General features: G+C 47.1%; 1 protein-coding gene across 3 annotated transcripts in view; it reads left to right on the top strand.

Annotated features, from left to right (window-relative positions):
- Positions 1 to 1,784: 1,784 nt before the first annotated feature.
- MAPKAPK5 (MAPK activated protein kinase 5) overlaps positions 1,785 to 16,484 on the top strand; it is a 52,728-nt gene continuing 38,028 nt past the window's right edge. For all 3 annotated transcript variants that reach the window (XM_044005576.1, XM_044005566.1, XM_044005584.1), the window contains exon 1: positions 1,785 to 2,052. In XM_044005576.1, coding sequence (XP_043861511.1) covers positions 2,017 to 2,052 — 36 coding nt within the window. In that variant the 5' untranslated portion in view covers positions 1,785 to 2,016. The remainder of the gene's footprint in view (positions 2,053 to 16,484) is intronic.

Genomic DNA, 16,484 nt, shown 5'->3' with positions numbered 1-16,484 from the left:
GGGGCTTTATCCACTGCGACACCTAGCTACCCCCTCTTCCCATTCTCTTAATTCCTATCTCTGTTAAAAAAAAATGAGACTAGATGATTTATGAGATTCCTTCTAGCTTTTACATTCTACAATTTTAAAATAGACTATAATAAAGCTGATTTGGACTCCTCCTTCTGCCATTTAGCAAGTCATTTAATGTCATAGTGTCTCCCCCCCCCCCCCATCAGGGTTAAGTGACTAGCCCAGGGTTACACAGCTAGTGTCTGAGACTGGATTCAATTTAGGCAAGTCACTTAAAGGAGGGTTGGTCTAGGTGGCTTCCGAGGTCACTTACTTCCAGGATTAAATATAAAACCCTCTGTTTGGCTTTTAAAGCTCTTTATGACCTGGCTCCCTCCTACCTTTTCAGTCTTTTTATACCTTCCTCTCTTCTCCATACTGTGAGTCAGGCACACTGGGCTTCCAAATGCGGGCATTTTCACTGGCTGCCTCCCATGCCTGCCACTCTCTCCTTTCCTCTTTCTGGGCTAAAACCTCACCTTCTGAACAAAACCCTTCCTTCCCCCTCACTTAAATGATAATGCCTTGCCTCTGTCCATTGTCTTCAGGTTATCCAGTATATATCTTGTTTTTTAAGTTCTCTCCTCCATTAGAATGTGAATTCCTTGAGCAGAGGGATTATTCTTATTCTTGCCTTTCTCCTCTCAACAGGATTTAGCATAGAGCCTGGCTCTTGGCAGGCATTTAATAAATGCTTGTTGACTCTCAATATGATCTTCTGAATCTTGGTCTGCTTGCTTGCTTGCTTCCTTCCTTCCATCCATCGATCCATCCATCCATGACAGTGTTGGGGAGTTGGTTACGATGGTTTTTGACCTTCCTTCCAGTTCTACATATGGTTTTCTGCTACTGTGTGACCTTGGATAAGTCGCTTAACTTTCCTTGGCCTCAATTTCCTCCTTTGTAAGATGAGGGGTGATTGATAGGTTCCTTCCAGCTCTGGATCCAGGACCCTTTGAATTCTCTCTCGGCTTCTGCGAATCCTTGGACTGGTCACCCCTCAGGCCTCAGTTTCCTCTCCTGTACAATGAGGAATAGTTTGTCCCTTTTGGCTCTGGTCAGCCTCCCCTATCCCAGAACAGCAGTCCACGTGGCTTACACGTGCGCGTTCCAGGCTCTCGGAACTGCCAAGTTCCAAGATGCTCCACCCCTTGCCCCGCCTCTCTCCCCCGCCCACTCCAGGTCTCTCGTGACGTCATCATCGCGGAGACCGCCGCTGCCGAAGGACCCTGGGCGGCCCGCCGGGAGGGCGGAGGCTGAGGGGAGGCGGGGGCCTTTTCTACCGACGTCGCGCAGCCGGGAGGGTCCCGGGGGCGCCTGCTCAGCGTCCCCGCGGCTCGGGGCAGGCTCGGAAAACTCCGGCGCCGGGGCGGGGGGCGTCGACGGGCTCGAGGCGTCGTCAGGGGGTCGTCCGGCGCGGGCCGGGGGCAGCGAGCCGGGGGCGGCGGTCGGGCAAGCTGCGGGGCGGCCCGGCGCGGGTGTCCCGGCGATGTCTGGCGCTGAGGCGACGGCGGCGGCGGCGGCGGCGGCGGGATCGGGAGCAGGAGCCGGAGCCGGAGCCGGAGCCGGAGCCGGAGCCGGAGCGGGATCGCGGCGGCGGCGGTGGCGGCGGCGGCCCCGGCGGAGGCGGCGGCTCCGCGGCGGGAGCTGGCGGCGGCGGCGGGCCTGAGCGGCGGCGGCGGCGCGGACGGCGGCGGCGGGGCGGGCGGTGGCGGCGGGGCCTCGGCCCCTCTCCTCGCTCCGCCCCCGGAGCCCGGGGATGAGGCGGGGAGGCCGCGGCGCCGGCGGCAGCAGCAGCAGCAGCAGCCGCCGCCGCAGCAGCGAGGGGCCCCCCCGCCCGCCGTCGGCCTAGCGTCCCCAGGACCCTCGGGACCCCCGGCCCCGCTGCTCCCGAGCCCTCCGTCTTCTCCCGGGGGCCGGGGCCGCCCGCGCCGCGTCCGGGCCGCGGGGACCGCGCCGAGGAGCATGTCCGCGGAGACGGAGATGGAGAAGAGCATCAAAGTAAGCTGGGACCCCTCCCCTCGGGAAAGGAGGAGGGGGAGCCGCCCCCTCCCCGCCCCTCCCCTCCTGACCCCCCCCCCCCACCGTGAAAATGCCTCCAGCCCGAGGCGAGCCCGGGAGGGGCTTTTGCAAACTTTCTAGGACGAGGTGGGTGTCATCCCCCCGGGAGAAGAGCTGGGGCTTGGCACCTCGTAGGCGCCTAATAAGTGCTTATCGACGTTCTTCTGACACTCACCTAGGGTCCAGGGGCCCTGGTGACTCGCTCTGTCTTCCCCAGCCTCAGTTTCCCTGCTCTGTGAATAGTGTTAGTACCTGCCTCACTGAAGTTCAAACGAGATTTGGGGAACAACGGGTCAGTGTCAGCAGCTGGGAAAGGGGAGCTGGGAGCTGATAGCAGCAGCTGCAGGAGGAGGCGTTGAAATTGATGCCTCCGGGCGCTTTACCGACGTCATCTCGTTTGAGCCTCACTAACAACCCCCGGGGTCAAATGCTGTTATCATTTCTGTTTGACAAATTGGGAGACTGAGCCAGACACACCTGGCCCGTGGTCTCACAGCCTGTGTCTGAGGTCGGATTTGAACTCAGGCCCCCGGCAGCATCCAAGTTGTGGAATCAGAAGATGAACCTTCACATCCAGCCTCTGGATATTAACTAGCTGAGGGACTCGGCCTCTTGGGACCTCGGTTTCCTCTTTGTGTCATGGAGATGTTGCTGGAAGTGTCCTCCTTGAGAGACTGCCCTGAGGCTCAGAGGGGCTTTGGTGGGATTCCTCTGGGATCCAGTGCAGAGATGCTGGGGAAGGGCTTTTGTTCACTTTGACTGGCTGAGGGAAGAGGGGAGAGGGGCCTGGGGGAGGGCTGTGGGACCCTACCATCACAGGCTGGCTCCTTAATATCCCTGAGCTTTGTTTTCCCCTTCACTTAGATGTGAGGGGTGGGGGTGGCATGTAGGAGGGGCACAAGAGCGCCAACCTCATAGGGTCATGGTGAAACTTGTGAGCCAAGGGATGCCTGTCCGCTGGGGCTGGAGGCAGGACGTGGCTCCGCAGCCCTCCTGAGGCTGAGTAGCTGTGTGACCCCGAGGCACCCTCCTGCCCGAACCTTGCTCTTCTCCTCTGTGAAATGGGCATACAGTACCCACATCATAAGGTGGTTGGGAGGCTCCCATGAGATGATGCTCATTCATGAAACTGTAATTTGTCCTACCACAAACTTATGGGTGTCAGGGTCCCATAACTGCAGAGCCAGGAGGAAAGGGCCTCCCTTACTATTGCCCTGTCAAGAAGCCCAGGTTGGCGCTGGCACTTGCACTGGTAGTGAGCACCAAGTGTTTTGCAAACTTTCAGCTCCTGTAAATGCCCACCCTCCTTACTGGCACCATCCTTGGCCTGAGTCTAGAAAGAGGACCCCAGTTTCCTCCAGCTTGTCTAGAAGGCCATGTAGAAGGCTCACCAGTACTTGAGAGCCAGGCGCAGGGTGCTGGCCTTGGGTTAGAAAGGTCTGGTTTGAAATCCCATTTCCTTAGAGGTTTTTCTTGTGTGTGTTTGACCCAACCCTGTGAAGCCTTGTGGTGGTGGTGGGTGGAGCGCCGGCCTGGGTGTCAGCAAGCAGGCTTCTGATAGTAGCAGTGGGAGTTTGCTTATCTGCCAAATGAGCATAATCCTTGAAGGGCCGTCCTTATCACACATGCTGTTTAAATGGGAAAAGGTATCCCTAGCACTTCGAGATCTTCCTATCTTGATTTCTTTTAACACATGAGGGAATTACGCCCCAGGCAGGAGAAAGAATTTATCCAAAGAAGCACAGGTAGTAGGTAAAAGAAACAAGCTTTAAACCCAATCTTCTGCCTATGAATTTGGTGCTCTCCACTGCACCCCCTTGCGTTCCATTCATCTTGCTGCTCAGTCCTTCCTACTTTTTCCTGCTCAAGGCCAGGCATGTGGGTATAACTCTCCTGTATAGACGGTTTTCTTTTTTTTTTGGGGGGGGTGTGTGTGTGGCAATGAGGGTTGAAGGACTTGCCCAGGGTCCCACAGCTAGTAAGTGTCAAGTGTCTGAGGCAGGATTTGAGCTCAAGTCCTCCTGACTCCAGGGCTGGTGCTTTATTCACTGTGCCACCTAGCTGCTCCCTAGACTTTCCTTTCTGGTCGGGCCAGTCTGTCTTCCTTATCACCCCCGCTCCGGGAGGTTGCAGCATCGTAGAATTTAAAACTGGAAAGGGTCTTAGAGACCATCTAATTTTGTAGATGCGTAAACTGAGGCATCAGGTGGACAGGATGTTTGCCCAAAGTTTATTTGGGGTAGAAGGGCTTAGATATTATCTAGTCTCTCCCTCTCTTTCCACAGAGAAGGCCTCGGGCTTCAGGAGGTTGAGCCTCCCCCAGTGTCTCAACAGGTAGCCAGGAGCGGGGCTGAGCTTGGCGCTTGAGGATTTTCCACTCCACCGCCCTTGGGGTAGTTGTTTGGAACCCGTCCTCATCCATGTGGAAGTGAAAGCCGTGCTGGCCGTGGTCCCAGGCTTAATTCAGGGCAGAGGGGGGATTCAGACCCAGGATTTCTGAGGCTTAGCCCAGAGGTCTGTATCCTCTCCCCCCACTCCACCCCAGCCACCCCCACCATTCCTGCTCCTGCTTCCCCAAGGCCCCGGTGAGGAGCCCTCCCCGCTTCTGAGACTGTCTGGGGAGAGTGCCATTCTCTGGGCTTCTTGCCTCCCACTCCTCTTTTGGCCCTTTTTTCCTCCCCCTTCCACTAGTATAACAAGAAATAAACCACCCCAAATACTTCCCCGAGTCAGATGTTGATAAGAGTGATCAGTCAGAATCGAAGGTTCTTACATGACTGTTGGACTGAGCAGGGACAAGGAAGCATCCTGTAAGACTGGCTTATTTCTCTTCAAACTAGGGGTGTGTGTGTGTGTGTGTGTGTGTGTGTGTGTGTGTGCGCGCGCGTGCGTGTGTGTGTGTGTGTTTGTGTGTGTCTGTGTGCGCGCGTGCATGTGTGTGTGTCTGGGAGTGGGTTGCAGGGAAGGCATTTAGGTGGAGGGTTTTTAGGGAGCATTCGGGTTCCTTTTCAGAAGCATTTCTTCTCTCCAAAGGGAATCCTGCCGTGCAGAGCAGAGACTGTGTGAGGTTGGGGATCTGAGCACGCACCTTGGAGTCTGTCGCTGGGCCTTCATTTCTTGTCTCTTAGGGTGTGCCAGCTTTGTCAGCTAGGTCGCTCCCTACACAGCTCGGAGCTTCTACTGGAAAATGAATGGACATAACGATAGGATTTCCTCTCGAGATTGGAAATGTGCTTCTGAAAGGCCTTGCCTTGGCCTCCAAAACCTTTGCAGGTTCCCCTGGCGAGCTTTAATTTGTTTAAAAAGAACTAAGAGTGCCTGCTGACTTAGTGCCTCCTTAACTGGGGGAGAAACAAATACATGGGATTTTTAAAGAGCCCATAATACAATGAGTTTCCCCCTGTTTTGGCTTCTTTTTCTTTGACTCTCCAGTGCCTAGCACAATGCCTGGTACTCAGGAAGCCCTTAAATGCTTGTTGATTGATTTTTTTCATTTGGAAAGGAAACAAGCCAAATTGTTCTTGATGTGTCTGAAAGTTATTTTGACGGGCATATGTCTAGAAAATAGGAAGGCTGAATTAGGCAGAGCAGAAGCAAAGCTAGAAGCTGTCATGCCACTTTTGGTGAAAAGTTTGATGCGCATCATTTGTTCCTGACATCTTGTAAATCCAGGTTTTTGATGCGGCAGTGATGAGTCCAAAGTATTTCAATCCCCTTAGGTTTTTCCCTGGCACAGGCTTTCCTTCCCGGGGTAGCTTGGACTTCCTCCTGGGTATGAACCCTGGAAGAGCGTCTTCCAGTGACGAGGGCACTACTTGGATCAGTTTAGTTTTGATGTATTTCATAGACAATGACATAGGGCTCAGAACCACCAGACCAGGGACATCCTTGTTACAGGCAGGTCAGCCCCTCTGCACCTCGCAGCATAGAATGGTTCAGTGGTTGGCCCAGAGTTACTTACATTACCAGTATGGGTTAAAGGCAGAACTTGAACCCAGCTTTTCAGGCCATGTCCCTTTTCTTAGACCAGGGCTTCTTAAACTTTTTCCACTGACAGCCCCTTTTCACCTGAGCAATTTTTATGTGACCCTGGCTACATAGGCATTTTATACTGGGTATACATAAACTTTTAGTGTTGCCAAATTTTCACAACCCCCACGTTCAGACCCCCCAGATACAGGGTTGTGACCTACAGCTTAAGAAGCCTTGTCTTAGGACGATGTGTTCTAGGAGTGCCAACTTTTCAAGGGAGCTGGGGAGTAGTAGTAAATACCTTTAAAAAACATCAAGGTTGCCAATTTATCTTCAGCCTTGTTGTATCTGACTTTCCTTCTTTGGGGATCGGAAAAGAGTTTTTTAGATGGATGACTGAGTTGTGAGTGCTACTGTGAAGGTGACCAAAGGGAAGAAATGACATGTCTGCTTAAAGGCCTCCTAGCCCATATTTTTTAGATATGTAAATAGGACATGCAGTTAGAAAGTCAGAATTTTCAACTGGGGGGGAAATTTCCTTTTTTTGAGTGTGGCCCAACAGTTTCTGGTCTCCATGTTCTGCGTTTTTTCTTGATTGAAAGCTTGATGAATAGTTATACACAATCTGTTGGTACCAAATAGGATTGTGTGTTGGGTATTGCCTGAATGCTTTGACTCACCTTGCAAGTGTCCAGCCCCTTTTAAAAGGCAGCCCATGCCTTGAAGGCTGAAGACCCCAGTTGGACCCTGCCTTGGCTCTATGAAGCAGTCAAGGCACACCTATGTTCTGAGCCTTGGGTTTTTTCATCAGTAAAATGGGAATGAGAATACCTGCATTGCCTGCCTTGGTGGTTTGTAAACCTTAAAGCTCTATAGAAACGTCTCATTAGGGATTCGTGGAGTTAAAAGTGTCTGGTGGAAATCTCTTGCAATAACCATCAGTTCCCAGCATTTGGCATTGTTCCCATAAGACTTTGGTCCGTAATGGCTCGGTATATTTACTGTGCTCTCCCATCTAGATCATTTATCTGGGGTGTTGGCAGCATCGGTGCTTTTCGGCTGAGGGGCCACAGTTTAAGCAAGCACCGGCATGGGTGGGAGACCATCAAGAAAAGGATAAAGTGGTGGGAAAGGCCTTGAGATAATGCCAAGGGATGGCTGCGGGCGTTTGCCCTGGAAGACCCAGCAACTATCTTCAAGGGATAGCCTGGGGAAAAGGGCTTGTTCTGCTTGGGACCAGAGATCAAGCCACATTTAGTCTTGACATCAGTTGAAATTACCCAACCATACACTACCAGGTCGTCGTGTGGACTGCCCTGGGAGATGCTGGACATCCTGGAGCAGGGCTTCATGACCCCATTTTGGCCCTTTCCCAACGAGAGTTTGTGCACGGTCATCTCTGAGGGGCCTTTCAAGGCTGGATTTTTTTCAGTACAAAAGGAGGCCATGAGACAATAAGACAGGTTACCCAGGTAGTAGATAATGCATAGCAGAGGTGGACTTTGAACTCAGGGTGCAGGACTCCAAATCCCAAACTTTGCCCACTGGACCATGTTGGCCTTTGCAGTGATTCATGATAGAAGGGCCTCGGACCATGCTGTCTGAGGGCTCTTGGAGGGCTGAGGAACTTGAAAGGACCAGGCACAGTTAGCTTGGAGAAATGAAGAGGAAGGGAGAATGTTACAGCATAGTGCTTGGCACATAGTAGGTACTTCATAATAAGTGCTTGTTGACCTCTGCTCTAGGGAGAGAATCTTAGATCTCTGATTGGGCCTTCCTCTGAATTCTTTTAGTTCTTCATATCATTCATGTAACCTTTATCCTGTTCTACCTTAATCATATTTGATTCTAGTGTCCTTGCTGTATGTTCTTTATGAGACTGTAAACTTTTATAGTGCTGAGGTTTACACATTTATTCTCCCACATTTCCTAGCATTCTGTCTTACAACTAGTAGGTGCTCACTAAATATTTTTTAAATTAGAAAATTATTTGCTTGAGTTGGTTAACTTTGAAATCAGCTCAGGAGCCCTGACCTGTTTTAGACCTTGGTGCATGGACTCCTCCTTAACTTGGTTGTCCCCACTGTTGTTGGGGCTGGAGTGTGGGGTTTTCCATATTGGTATTGAATTTAGTGCAGACATTGTGGGAGCAGCACTCACTGTAGCCCAGAACTGAGCTCATGTGATTGGCCCACCTTCAGCTATGGTGACATGGGGAGAGGCATAGAAGGAAGATCCCTTGGGGAGCCTTTATAGACATAATTAAGAACCAAATGACATAGACAGGTGTTTTTTTTTGTTTTTTGTTTTGTTTTTTTTTAGTGAGGCAATTGGGATTAAGTGACTTGCCCAGGGTCACACAGCTAGTAAGTGTTAAGTGTCTGAGGCCAGATCTGAACCCAGGTACTCCTGACTCCAGGGCCGGTGCTCTATCCACTGCGCCACCTAGCTGCCCCCATAGACAGGTTTTGATGGGTGGGGAGAGAGTATATGTGTCAGTGAGAGCAAAGAGCCATCAGTGTTTGTTTTAAGAAGCACCTAGTTAGATCATATGCCATAGTAAACTCAAAATGGATACACATTGAAATATTAATGATCATATTATAAAAAATGAGAAAATGAGAGCCAGAATCTTTCAGCTATGACTAGGGTTTAAATTGTTAACCTAAAAAGGTATGAGAGGTGATTACAAAAGTAAAATGATAATTTCTAATACATGAAATTGAAAAACTTATGCATGAACATAATTAATGCAGCTGGGATAGGAAAGGAAGCAGTTAGCTAGGAAAAGAGCTTTTTACCAAACACCTCTGGTAAGTTCTGACATCTGACATATATAGGTGACTAACCAGAACAAACGGCCCACAGCCTTTCTGTGATAGAAAAGTAGTCATGGAATATGACCTAACAGTTCTTAGCAGAAGAATTTTAAACTGTGAACAACTATATGAGATGATGCTTCAAGTCACTAATAAGAGAGCCAATGAAAAACAACCAAGAGATTTACTTGACAGTGAACAACTTGGCAAAGATGACAAAAACCAGGAAAATCAATGTTAGAGGTGCTGTGGAATGATGGACACACTAATGCATTATTGGTAGAATTGTGAGTTGGACCAGCCATTCTGGAAAGCTGTTTGAAATTATGTGAAGAAAGTGACTTAAGATGTTTATACCCTTTGTCCTGGAAATTCCACTGCTTATGCCTATAAGCCTCAGGGAAGTCACTGACAAAAAGAAAGGCCCCTTGTACACCAAAATATTTATAGCAAGTTTTTGTAGTAGCAAAGAACTAGAAACAAATTGATGTCAGTGAATGGGGAAAAGTCCTAGCGGATTGTGGGACAAGAATAATGGAATATTATTGTGCTCTCAGAAATGATGAATATAATAACTAGAGAAGCCTGGGAAGCCAAATGAATTGATGCAAAATGAAGGAGGCAGAATCTAGAGAATATGGACAATGATGAAACAATTCAAGAACTGAAACAACACATGGAATGTGAAATGGAATGTAGCCAAAGTATAATGACTAAGTGAGGTCACAGAAAAGAGATATGAGAAGGCATTGCTCCTCTCTGTGTTCAGAGGCCAAGGATTATGGGTGTGGAACACTGCATATAATGTCAGGCTTTTTCAGTATGTTGGCTAAATTGTATTTTGGTTAAATTCAGTAGTTTGACTAAATTGTATTTTACTTTTAAAACATTCTTTGGTATATTGGCCATCTGGGAGGGGGAGGATATATTGGAAAACTTGGGTGATTTAAAAACAAAATATATAATAAAAGTTGAGAAAACCCCAAACCCCGAAGTATCTGGCACATGGAAGGTCATTAATAAATGCTTATTAAGGAATAGCCTCTAACTCTTCTCAGCAATACAGTGATCCAAGACATTTCCAAAGGACTCATGATGGAAAATGCTCTCCACATCCAGAAAAAAGAACTGTGGAATCTGAATGCAGATTGAACCATGTTTCTACTTTTGTTTTTTAAAGTTTTTCCCTTTCATAACATGAGTAATGAAGAAATTAAAAAAAAGAAAAGAAGTAGTCCCGCAGGGACACCTTAGGCAGAGATGATAGGAACTTTAATAGTGTCCATCTCCAGGGAAAAATATTCCATGATCTACTTCGTATTTTAGTCAAGTGGTCCCATATTTCCCCCCCACCTTCCATGTCTTTTGAGTGTTTCTCTTTTTGCTAGTGCATGACCATCCTTCCAGTCACTCAGGTTCATGACCTGGGAGTCATCCTTAGCTTCCTTGCCCATACATTCTCCCCTCTACCCTGAACCCAATAAACTGCCAAGTATTCTGCTCAGTACAGAGCTAGAATTTCCTTTCTGCCTCTCTCTGGGAAGGGTGTCCCTCACATTTGTCCTCATCTCTCTCCTCAAATGGCCATTGCCTTTACACCTGGACTGGTGCATTAACCTCCTTCGTACGGTCCTTGCTTCAGACCTCTCCCTGCTCCAGTCAGTGCTGCACAAACTGAAAAAGTGATACTCCCGAAACACTTTTGATCCAGTCGCTCCCTCGAGCCATGCGCTCACTTGACCATCTACAAGTGTTTATTAAATGACGGCCATCTATGTGCCAGGCACTGTGTTAGACGTTGGGGATACAAACCAGAATGAAATCGCCCCTCCCTTCAGAGAGCTCACAGGTGGAGATGGAATGTGGCAGTATGCACATCTAGACCCACACATACATAGATATAGACTGGGGCAAACTGGAGGGGACATAAGGCAGGGATTAGCATCTGAGGGGACCAGGGAAGATGCCACCCAGAAGGAGGGCTCAAGAGGCAGTGGAAAAAGTGCTGGACCTAGAGTCAAGAAGACCTGAGTTCAAATCCCCAGCCTCAGATGCCTACTAGTTGTATGACCATTGGCAAGACCCCGTAACCTGTCTGCCTTAATCTCCCCAGCTATTAAACAAAGATGCTAACATCTTCCCAGGGTTATTGTGAGGATACACTGAGATATTTGTAACAGGCTTTGCAGACCTTAAATTGCCATGGAAATGCTATTTTTACTAGATATGGTTATTGAGCTGAATCTTGAGGGCAGGAAACCAGGGAATACGAGAGAGAGGTGAGGAAGGATTGTCTTCTAGGTAAGGGGGACAGCTGGTGTAAAGGTGTGGAAATGGGAGGCAGAGTGCGATCTGTTGGGAATGGGGACTTGATGGAGGCGGTGTGGTTGAAATGTTCACTTGTGCTCTAGGAGAGTAGAAAAGACCTGAGTCAGGGCTGTCACTTAGGAGGTTAGTAAGGTGGTCTGCATGAAAGATCAGGGCTCGACTAGAGGGTATCGACTGAGTGACCAGAAGGACATAAGGGAGAAGCGTTGTGGACACAGAGATGACAAGTTTCGGCAGTAGTTTGAATGGGTGTGCTGAATGAGAGTGGGAGGTCGCGACGCGGAGGGTCAAGTACAGTTTCTTTGTTTGACATTGGAAGCCTCTTGACAACCTGATCCCGACCTTCTCAAGATTTACTTCAACATCTCATCCTTCACAGGGCTCCAGCCCAGCCAAACTGGGCATCTTGCTGTTGCTCACACATGGTTCTCCTGCTCCATTGCTGTGCTTTGGGTACACGCTGTCCCCGGGCCTAGAATGTCATCTGTCCAGATGCCTGCCTCTCGGAGGCCTTTGTTTCCTGCAGAATTAGCTTGAGTGCCTCTTTTTTTTTTTTTTCTTCATGAGGACTGTTGATCTCTTCAGAAGGCAGCATTTGGGCCTTCCAGCTCCCTCACTTCTCTTCTGTAGCCTGCTTGGTGTCAGCTCCACAGACCAAGATGCCCTGTGCCAGTTACCTCCCGGTGCACCCCACCCTTTCCTTTTTTTTTCCTACGCCCTTTTCCTTTTTGTGCATTGTCTTCCCCCTTGAAGGCAAGGACTGGCTCTTCTTTATCTTTTTCTTGTTTGTATCCCCAGTAGCCTATATTTATTTACATTATTAAGCACACAGTAGGTGCTAAATAAATGTTTATTGAATTCCCCAAGGCTCTGTATTGGACCCTCTTCTCTTTACACAGTCTTACTTGGGATTTAGTTCAGTTATTATTCCTGTTGTTCCTTGGGCTCTAGTCCCGCATCTTCAGCTGGCTGACTGTCCAAATTGGTCATCTCCAAAGCAGACCTCACCTCCAGCACTCCCTTCTGAACTTCCCTGTCATTGCCGAGGGCACCACCCGCCTCCATGTGATCCATTAATTTGCCAGATTGTGTTCCTTTTGCCTTGACAACATCTCTCAGATAAGTACCCTTTTGGGGCAGCTAGGTAGCACGGTGGATAAAGCACCGGCCCTGGATTCAGGAGGACCTGAGTTCAAATCCGGCCTCAGACACTTGACACTTACTAGCTGTGTGACTGTGGGCAAGTCACTTAACCCCCATTGCCCTGCAAAACAACAACAACAAAAAAACCCCCACAAAAAACCCAGATAAGTACCCTTTTATCCAGCACACAGTCCCTGTAAGCCCCTTAGTTCAACATGAGCCACCGTCTTAGCTCAAGCCCATAGCTTCTCCCACCTGTGCTATCTCAGCAGTCTTCTCATTGGCCTCTTTGGCTCAGGCACCTCCCCCCCCAGATCACAGTACAGAGAACTTCCCAAGGTGATTTCCCTATGGCGTGGGTCCAGTGTTGTAGCTCACTGGGTTCCAGTGGCTCCCTGTGAGCTCTGACATCAGACAGACACTCCTTTGTTTGATATTTAAAGCTCTAAACAACGTGCCTGTTTCCTACCTCATCAGCTCTCAGACACATTCCCCACCTCTGCGCTCCTCACAGTCCAGCCATCCTGGCTTACTCGCTGTTCCTTTCCCAGGATGCTCTATGCCTTTGCTCTCACTGGCCCTCATGCCTGGAGTGTTCTCCTTGCTCACCTCAGCTTCCAAGCAGCCTTTAAGGCTCCATTCAAAGGCCACCTTCTGCCAGAGGCTTTTCCTGGCTATACCGCGATCACCCACCACCACCACCACCACCACCGTGCTGTCGTCAAATGTCTACACTAAATATTTTTGACATAGGAGCCTGTTTTTTCTTACTTTGATCTTTTCCGGGGTATTGTAAGATTGCTGGGTCAAAGAGCTATGCACAGGTTGGGAACTTTCTAGGCAGTTTCAGATTGCTTTCCAGAAAGGCTAGGATATTTCACAGCTCCGTCATCAGTGTCCTCATGTCCCTGATTTTCCTCAGCCCCTTCAGCATTTGGCATTTCTCCCTTTTTTGTCAGCTTTGCAACTTTGCTGAGAGGGGTGTAAGGTAGAAGAACCTCAGGGTTGCTCAAATTTTCATTTTCTCACTATTAGTGATTGGGAGCATTTTTTCACAAGCCTAATATTATAATAGCTTAGATTTCTTCCCCTGAAAACTTCCTGTTCATATTCTTTGCCCTTTTGCAATTGGGTGAATTTGTTCAGTGCCAGTCTTATATTTGTGGGTAAAATACTCTCCTTCCTCACTGCCACCTCTTGGAATCTCTTGCTTTCTTCAAGGCTCAGCATAGGTGCCATCTCCTACAAAAGACCTTTCCTGATCTCCCCAGTTGCTAGTACTCTCCCTTGCCTGAAATTATCTTTTATTTACTCATCTACTTGGGCGCCCTGTCTCCCAGTACAATGAAAGTCGGGGAATTTCTCTCCCCATCCCTTGACAGTGTGTACTTAGCAAATATTTGTTAAAAATGAGTAAACAGTTTTTGGATCTCTCCTTGCTTTGGACAGATACCGAGGAATTGTTTCTCTGTGACTCTTGGGTAGACTGCAGGGCATGATTCTGTGCCATGAAGACTGATAACAGCATAAGCCTCTTAATCCAAGTAGAGCTGTTGAGGATTTAGTGGATGTTTGTTTTTAGTTAACGCTAATACTTTTATTTGAACCTTCTTATCTGACTTATTTATTTTGGTTAGTAGCATATCTTCCTCTTCCACACTTTACTTTCTTTTATGTGGCATTATGTGATAGACTCTTCTTTCTTAGATTTCTTGGAACAAGTTAGTCCTTGGGTTCTTGTTTTTCGTTTGTTTTAAATCAAGGACCCATGTAATCAGTGCCTCCGCTTCTTCTCTTCTTCCTCTCTTAACTCTGCAGTCTTGCTTCTTATCTTTCGACTGAGACCTCGCTCCAACATTTCCATTTTCAGATCTCCTTATCCAGTTCTAATTGTTCCTGTCCTCCAGTCTCCTGTCTCTTCTACAACTGGAATTGGGTGTTCTGCAGTCATCTTAAATTCAACACATCCCAAACTGACATCATTATCTTTTCTCCCAAGGTCTTCCTTCTTCCTCATTTTCCTATTATTGTGGAGGGCACTGTCTTCCTTCTGACGGTCTAGGCTTGCAACCCAGGTGTCATCTTCAATTCCTTTTCATCTCATCTCCCAAATCCAATCTTTTGCTAAGTCCTGTTGATTCTACCTTTGTAATATCTCTCAGATATGCCCTCCTGTCCATTCTGCAACCACTCTCCTGCAGGCACTTAAATCCTCAGGTTTGGCTATTGTAATAACCTTTCGGTTGGTCTCCCTGGCTCAAGTCTCTCCCCAATCTCTTCCATTTTTGTCTGACCCTATAAACCCCCTATTCAGTAAACTCTAGTAGCTTCATGTCACCTCCAGGATAAAATATAACATCCTCTAGGGTTCAAAGTGCTTCATAACCTATCCCCTTCCCACCTTTCCAGTCTTATTATATCATACACACCCCCATGTATTTTAACAATCCAAGACACTAGATTGCTTCTCATCTCCATCTCCTGGATTTTCTGGCTTCTTTCAAGCCCCAGCTAAAATCTCATCTTCTACAAGAAACACTTCTCTGATGCCTCTTAATGCTAGGGCCTTCTATTTGTTGTTGATTAATTCCAATTGATCCTGATTCTCTTCTGTTCGTACATTGTTATTTTCTTGTTGTCTCCCTCATTAGGCGTTGAGTTCCTTGAGAACAGGGACAGTCACTTAGCACAGTGCCTGGCACATTATGGACACCTAATAGAAACTTCATGACTGACTTTGGCAGTCTGGTGAGGCCCATGCACCTCTTCTCAGAATCATGTTTTTAAGTGCACAAAATAAAATACACAGGCTTACAAAGGAAACCAATTCTATTGAAATGCAGCTATCAAAATATTTTTTTAAAAAGAGTTCATTAATTTCAAGTTAAGAACACCTGTCTTAGCATTTTTATAACTAAATTGTTGAAGTATTTTTAAAATTTTCCAATTATATGTAAAAAACAATTTTTAATATTAAAATTTTTTTTGAGTTTCACATTCCCTCCGTCTTCTCTCTCTTCATTGAGAAGGCAAGCAATTTGATAAAGGTTGTACATGTATAGTCATGCAAAACCCTTTTCCATATTAGCAAAAGAAAACACAGATTCTCCCCCCTCCCCCCCAAAATTTTAAAACTTCAAGAAAAAGTAAGAAAAGTATGCTTTGATCTGTATTCAGACTCTATCAGTTCTTTTTTAGAGAGGTTAATAGCATTTTTCATTATCATAAATCCTTTGGAATTGTCTTAGATCCTTGTATTGCTGAGAATAGCTACAGTATTGCTTTCACTATGTAGATTGTTCTTCTGATTCTGTTTACTTCACTTTGCATCAGTTCATGTAAGTCTTTCCATGTTCTGCTCATCATCCTGCTCATTTCTTTTAGCACAACAGTATTCCATCACAATTACAGACCACAACTTGTTCAACCATTCTCTAATTAACAGGCACTCCTTTAATTTCCAACTCTTTCCTACCACAAAAAGAGCTGCTGTGAATATTTTTGTACATGTGGGTCCTTTTCCCTTTTTTTTGATCTCTTTGGGATACAGACCTAGTAGTGGTATTACTGGGTCATAGGTTATGCACAGTTTTATAGCCCTTTGGGCATAGTTTCAAATTGTCCTGCAGAATGGTTGGATCAGTTCACAACTCTACCAACAGTGCATTAGTTAGTGTCCCTATTTTTCCATAACCTCTTTAGCATTTGTCATTTTTCTTTTCTGTCATATTAGCCAATCTGATAGGTTTGAGGTGGTTTGTTAGAGTTGTCTTAATTTGTGTTTCTCTAATCAGTAGTGATTTAGAGCAATTGTTGACATATTTTGAAAAAATGTATCTAAACAAAAGTTATTATTATTGTCATCATTATTTTATATGCTTACATGAGTTTTGTAGAAAGACCTTTTTTCTTGGCTCTTCTCCCTTTTTGGGGGGGTGTAAAGCCTATCCCAAACAAGCTGACTAAATTTTCAGTGATTAACATTGTACATCAAGCCACTGCCAGAGGTGTGTCATAGTTTCTTTTTAACTGAGACATTAAGTGAAAAGGGCAACTTCGTTATCCCAGCTGAATTTGTTTACTCAGGAAACATTTATTTTATCAAATATG

This window comes from Dromiciops gliroides, chromosome 1, assembly GCF_019393635.1.
Source record: "Dromiciops gliroides isolate mDroGli1 chromosome 1, mDroGli1.pri, whole genome shotgun sequence".
NCBI classification, from domain to species: Eukaryota; Metazoa; Chordata; class Mammalia; order Microbiotheria; family Microbiotheriidae; genus Dromiciops; species Dromiciops gliroides.
The sequence above is the reverse complement of the archived record's forward strand: the minus strand, read 5'-3'. Positions and strand labels throughout refer to the sequence as shown.